The sequence below is a fragment of the Amblyomma americanum genome, chromosome 1 (genome assembly GCF_052857255.1).
Source record: "Amblyomma americanum isolate KBUSLIRL-KWMA chromosome 1, ASM5285725v1, whole genome shotgun sequence".
In the NCBI taxonomy this organism is placed as follows: Eukaryota; Metazoa; Arthropoda; class Arachnida; order Ixodida; family Ixodidae; genus Amblyomma; species Amblyomma americanum.
In genome coordinates this window covers 494,046,237-494,051,577 of record NC_135497.1, presented here as the reverse complement: position 1 = coordinate 494,051,577, position 5,341 = coordinate 494,046,237, and the positions used below count along the sequence as shown (strand labels likewise).

Sequence of the window (5,341 nt, the reverse complement as noted above, 5' to 3'; positions counted from 1 at the left end):
GTGGTAGTTGATCCTCAACTAATCGCTTTCACGTCTTCAAGGGCTGTGAACAACGCCGTTGAGTTTAACCACATTCCTGCTCAGCCAAACAGTGAGCGCTTCCAGGAATCAGTCCTCCTGGGGATATAAGTTGAAATATATAGACCCTTCAGTGTTTATGGCACGATGTTTATAGAGTGCTTTCTGAAACATTTCTTGGGGGTAAATAGCGCGAAAGACGTAGACTGCAAGCAGAAGAAACAGTACAAGCTCTGTCCTGTGTTTCCTCTGCTTTAAATCTATGCCTTTCGCGCCGTTTACCCTTAAGAAATGTTTCACTAACTCGCCCGTTTGGCCATAGTGTGGAGTTTCTGAAACGGCCGAGTGATATCAAGTCCAGCTAGTTACCACGAACAATGCAAGCGCTTAGCTTCGCCCCAACTTTTTTCCTTTTGTAAGCTGAGGTCCATTACGGTTTAGAAATCTTCACTTAAAGAACGCTCATTTATAGTTTACTAAGGCGTAGGTTTAAGATTTTTGTTCGCGAGTTCTTTGTGCTTCATCTACACTACAATTCCAACTTTTCATCACAACTTTTCGACGACAGCAATGCTGCCATTACAACCTTTTTAGTAGAAAAGTATTCATTGCAAGCTAAAACATCACACACACGACAATGTACACACAAAAGCAAAGCAGCGTATTGAAAAACAGTCCGACGACCAAGTTCTGGAAAGGTACATTGAGTTTTTTCACACTCTTTTGCCCGCAGTCTTGCATTCGAGCGGCCCATGAAGTCAGCTCGCGCTGCGAACCCGTTGCTGTCTTCTCAAGACACTCCTCGCCTGCGAAGCTGCCCGAGGCGCAAAGATGTCATCACAGCTCGCAAGACGGTCTCAGCTGAGCAGCACAGATGTGCCGAAGGTTGTCAGGGCGACCCCACTGTGGCCGAAACCAAGCATGTCCTGCCTGGAGAGCGGACTGGCTGAGACCCAAGGGCAAGGCCTTCTGCGCCCTCGCCACTCCTCGCTTCGCTTGCCTTATCGTCCCACTTCTGCGCACAAATTGGTCATAAAACATGATACGTGAAAATAATGATCTACGAGGAGGCCCCTCTTTTTCATTATCAGACGCTCCAAATGCTCTGCCACAACCGAGATTGAAGCACCAGCTCTAGACTGTCGTCAGCGAAGTTCATTAAGGAACAATGAGCGGCACGTTCCTTTTATCCCTCAGCAAACACGGCCAATTTCAACATCTACCGATGCCCATGAGCGACACTTGCGTGAATTATTTTGGATCCTTTTATCTACAGAATAAACTGTACTGCCACTTTTTCTCACAGCTTAACCAATTTTCCGAGGAAGAATCAAGTTTTGGCATTTTAATGCAATTTTTATGTTTTTCAGGATTTTATTGCTGAGAAAATTTAGTAATTTTCCCGCGGCTGTCCCGCCCCTGTCCAGACGCAGCACACTTTTCTTGCGAAAACAGCCGATGGCAGCGATACCAGTAAAAATCGGAAAAAGCGCTAGTCTTTGTGTGGTAAATAAGCGGTACAGGCTGACTTCTCGCACTCTTCATTGCTTGCACGGCAGCGTAAGGATACTGCTGTACTGCAATCTGTAAAATTTTAGGAGCCTATTGTATCGACCTATATCAGTAAGAACTGCGCGCAAGCTCTAAATTTACATCCTTGAACCCGCCAGGAGCTGACCGAGTGCCGAGTAGTATCACAGGCTTGGGTATTGAACAGAGGACTGTGCGCATAAGGGCTGTTTCCGCGGAGAGCCGTTGAAAACATTCAGGCGATACTAAAGCTTCGGCTTAAGGGTATGATGCGGTAGCGTTAATCGGCCGCTTCAGAAGCCTGATGTCCTCTTTTCATATCACTTCGCATGCCCGGATACTGTCATTGAATTTATTTTCTCTGGATATTTCTTTCATTCCTTTTTCATAATAATTCCCATTTATTTTATTTTTATAATGTACCGCAACACACACGATGTCCTTAAGGGTAACGGACTGGATTCCATGAGAAGGCAAGCGTAGCAGGGGGCGGCAGAAAGTTAAGTGGGCGGATGAGAATGAGAAGTCTGTGCGAAGAAGTCTGTGGCCACAGCTGGCACAAGACGGGCTAGATTAGACATATATGCGAGAGGCCTTTGTCCTGCAGAGGGCGTAGTCAAGCTGTTGATGATGACACTAGGCCTCAGTATCTTTCACCAAGTCGATCGTACGTTCCTCAGTGGTCGAGGAGTAGCTCGCCTGGCTCACGACCCAAGTAGAAGCAGTTCGAATCCCAGCTCGACCATTTTTTTCAGAGTACTTGCAACGGCGATAAAATGACGCTTAGTAGTGCAGATTGTTGGGGCAGTTGGTGGAGCAAAATAATGAAGAAAACTTTGTGTAAATCACGGCGGGACACGAGGCAGAAATACGTACTGACAAGCGCCCACACACACACACACACACACACACACACACACACACACACACACACACACACACACACACACACACACACACACACACACACACACACACACACACACACACACACACACACACACACACACACACACACACACACACACACACACACACACACACACACACACACACACACACACACACACACACACACACACACACACACGGCACGCACGCACGCACGCACGCGCACACACACACACACACACACACACACACACGCACACACACACACACACACACACACACACACACTAAAATTAAGTCATGACCCTGCAGACCAATGAGGAAGTGTGTTGTGGCGTCACCACTGTTGTGATCGTTGGGGGTTGTTTTAATTAATCGCGCGAGGTCATGTGGTTATGACGTCACCATCGCCTCAATCTCGATGTCCTCGACACGCAGCGCGCTTTCCGCTGAGCGCTTTCGCGTGAAAAAACGTTTTGCGTTGCACGGTTCCTCGTCTGCGCCATAGTGCGTACTTGCTGCTCACCGTGTTCTCGGGTGGCGCTGCTTCCGGGAATTGGGCGCCCAGGCTGAGCGACCTACGGCGCCATGGTCCGGAGGACGGCGACTTCATCTTGGAGGACAGTGACTTCACCTTGGGCGACGCCTTGAGGTGCTCAGCGCTGTGCACCGACCGAGATCGCGACAGCCCCGGGCCGCGTGAATCTGCAACTCCCACCGAACAGCTCTCTGCCATGGCGCAACGTTGGACAGCCAGGAAGGAACGCAGCGGCACGTGCACTTCCTCTTCTTCTGTCCCTGGACACGGGACGGAATAAAAAATCGCTTCCGATGTCCAGCCGCCGTGATTAGTCGCTGAAGCTGCCGGACAAACAAGTTTCTTCTCGAAAGTATTGGTGTGATGTGGCTTGTTCATTCGTCTTTCCTTTTGATGTCTTCGCCGAATAGCTACGTGCTTGAAGATGCGGAAGACGAAATGCCCACGGCGTTCCGAGCAAATGAATGGAAATCGGCAAGAACAAAATGCAAGGGACTCTTTAGCTCCACCTGAACGGTATAACAAGCTAGTCGGTTCATGCCCATAAATGCGGAATTCGTTATTCTTGGTTACGTTTATAGATTCCTGGGAGTCCTCATACCCGTGGTGGCGCAGTGGTGCAGCGGTTAAGCGATGCGCCACTGCCTTGCATTGGCAGATGCTGCCACCGGTGGGGATTGTCCGACCCAGGTGGCTCATACCAAGGAACCTCTCCTGACAAATCACTAATTTAACTGCCACTTGCTACGGTGGTCAGTTTTCTCACAATCCGGTGGGCAGGTTGTGATGACGCCACAAGGTCGTATGACCTGGCCAATCTTGGTTGCTGCTCCGGGGTTTTTCCGCTCAAAACGCCAACGACGACGATGCCGGATTTTGTGCAGAAGACAAAATTATTCATATACTCCACTCCTTGTCCATGAGTGCGTTTGTACCCGCAATGCACTCTGGCCAATACCCCGCCGTGGGTGTGTGCCATTATGCCTGAGGCCGTCTTCATCATCAACAGGAGCAAAATTACAGCGCTCCTTGAGTCCTTAAAATACCTAGATGTAATATGCGATCCTGATTTAGACTGGAGACCTCATAGTAAAAGTATTGTCCTGAAAGGTGGGCGGGCTCTCGGCCACCTGCTGCGAAACAGCAATAAGAATTAGGAATGCGCAGAGACACTCTTTTATTTCTGTAGAAGACTTATGTAAGACCAATTTTGGCGATCGTTTGCCTTCTGTTCTCCGGTTGTTCTATAAATACAAGATAAAACCTCTCGTGCTTTTGGAGAGGCGCACTTTACGGATTTGCCTCGGTTTGCCAAAGTTAGTGGCAAATGTTGTCCTCTTTTTGGAAGCCCGCGTACAGGACTTGAACTCTCGCTTCCAGCTTCTCACAGCGCGCACCTTCCTACATGGACTTGAGCCTATGCCTGGAGTGGCTCCACCCATTTTTTACAAACCCAGCCCTCTTTCTAGATGTGCATTGGCCATTATACAAGCTGCATCAATTTGTGCTTACAGAGTACCTGCTGTCAAAAATTGCAGTCTCGCTTAAGTCCGTGAAATGCGTTAGCAATGTGAAAGCAGCTGGAGCTGTTTGCTTTGACCATACGCTGCCGCAATATGCAAAAAACTTGACTGCCAATGCGCTAAATGGCCTCCTGGAAGAATGTCTATGCCATTATCTGAGCCACGCAGTAATTTTCACAGATGTCCCTTAACATGGCGAAAAAGCAGCAGTATGTATTGTTACGTTTCGCCTACGACGCGCGGTATAGCCGGCGCGGATGCAACGGACGCCGGGGCTTCGTTCAAAGTGGCGGTCATTTTGGGCCCGTTCAGTGCTGCCGTAACGCCTCCCGCCAAGCGCGTCCAGGCAGGTTTCAATGCCACGTGTCGTCGTGTGTGCGTGTGTGTGTGTGTGCATGTTGGTGCCCATGCTTGTCAAAGCGCGGCAGCCGGGGAGAGGAGCTCCCCAACTGGGAGGCGAGGAGGTCTGACCGGCGCCGGCCCGGCGGACGCGTCACTTCACGTCTCAACATGTCCGTGCGTCGCCGTCTCGTGCGACTCATCCCGAGCCGTTCCTTCTTGCCCTCGACTCCGAGGGTATAAAAACAGCTGCCCCGGACGCCAAAGAGAGACTTCGATTTCTTCCTTCGAGTAACGTGGTCGCCCTGACCGGCTGCTCTTTTGCGATGCCAGAATAAACAAGTTGTTCTGTTGGCAGTCGACTCATCCTTTGCCAGGACCTTCGGATGTTTCCAGCTGTGCCCCAGGCCGCCAGGCCAACGCTACCCTTGGGGCTTGCAACCCATTTGCAACAGTATTTATTCGCACTTTATAGATTGGGGTTGTTCTGTTCGGGTTACAG

The 5,341-nt window shown here is 49.9% G+C and overlaps 1 protein-coding gene across 1 annotated transcript; it reads right to left on the bottom strand.

Annotated features, from left to right (window-relative positions):
• Positions 1-657: 657 nt before the first annotated feature.
• On the bottom strand, positions 658-3,200 carry LOC144105333 (uncharacterized). Its single transcript, XM_077638472.1, has 2 exons — positions 2,966-3,200; positions 658-1,033 (listed from the first exon to the last, which is right to left on the bottom strand). The coding sequence occupies exons 1-2, from the start codon at positions 3,173-3,175 to the stop codon at positions 908-910; spliced, it is 336 nt and encodes a 111-aa protein (XP_077494598.1). The 5' UTR covers positions 3,176-3,200; the 3' UTR covers positions 658-907.
• Between the last annotated feature and the right edge of the window lie 2,141 nt (positions 3,201-5,341).

What these genes read in the sequence shown, in the direction of transcription:
- LOC144105333 (XM_077638472.1), bottom strand. Translation starts at nt 3,175, where the DNA reads ATGGCAGAGAGCTGTTCGGTGGGAGTTGCAGATTCACGCGGCCCGGGG. An exon ending in CAGCGCCACCCGAGAACACG is followed by an intron (nt 1,034 to 2,965) that starts GTGAGCAGCAAG and finishes ATTTGTGCGCAG; the next exon opens with AAGTGGGACGATAAGGCAAG.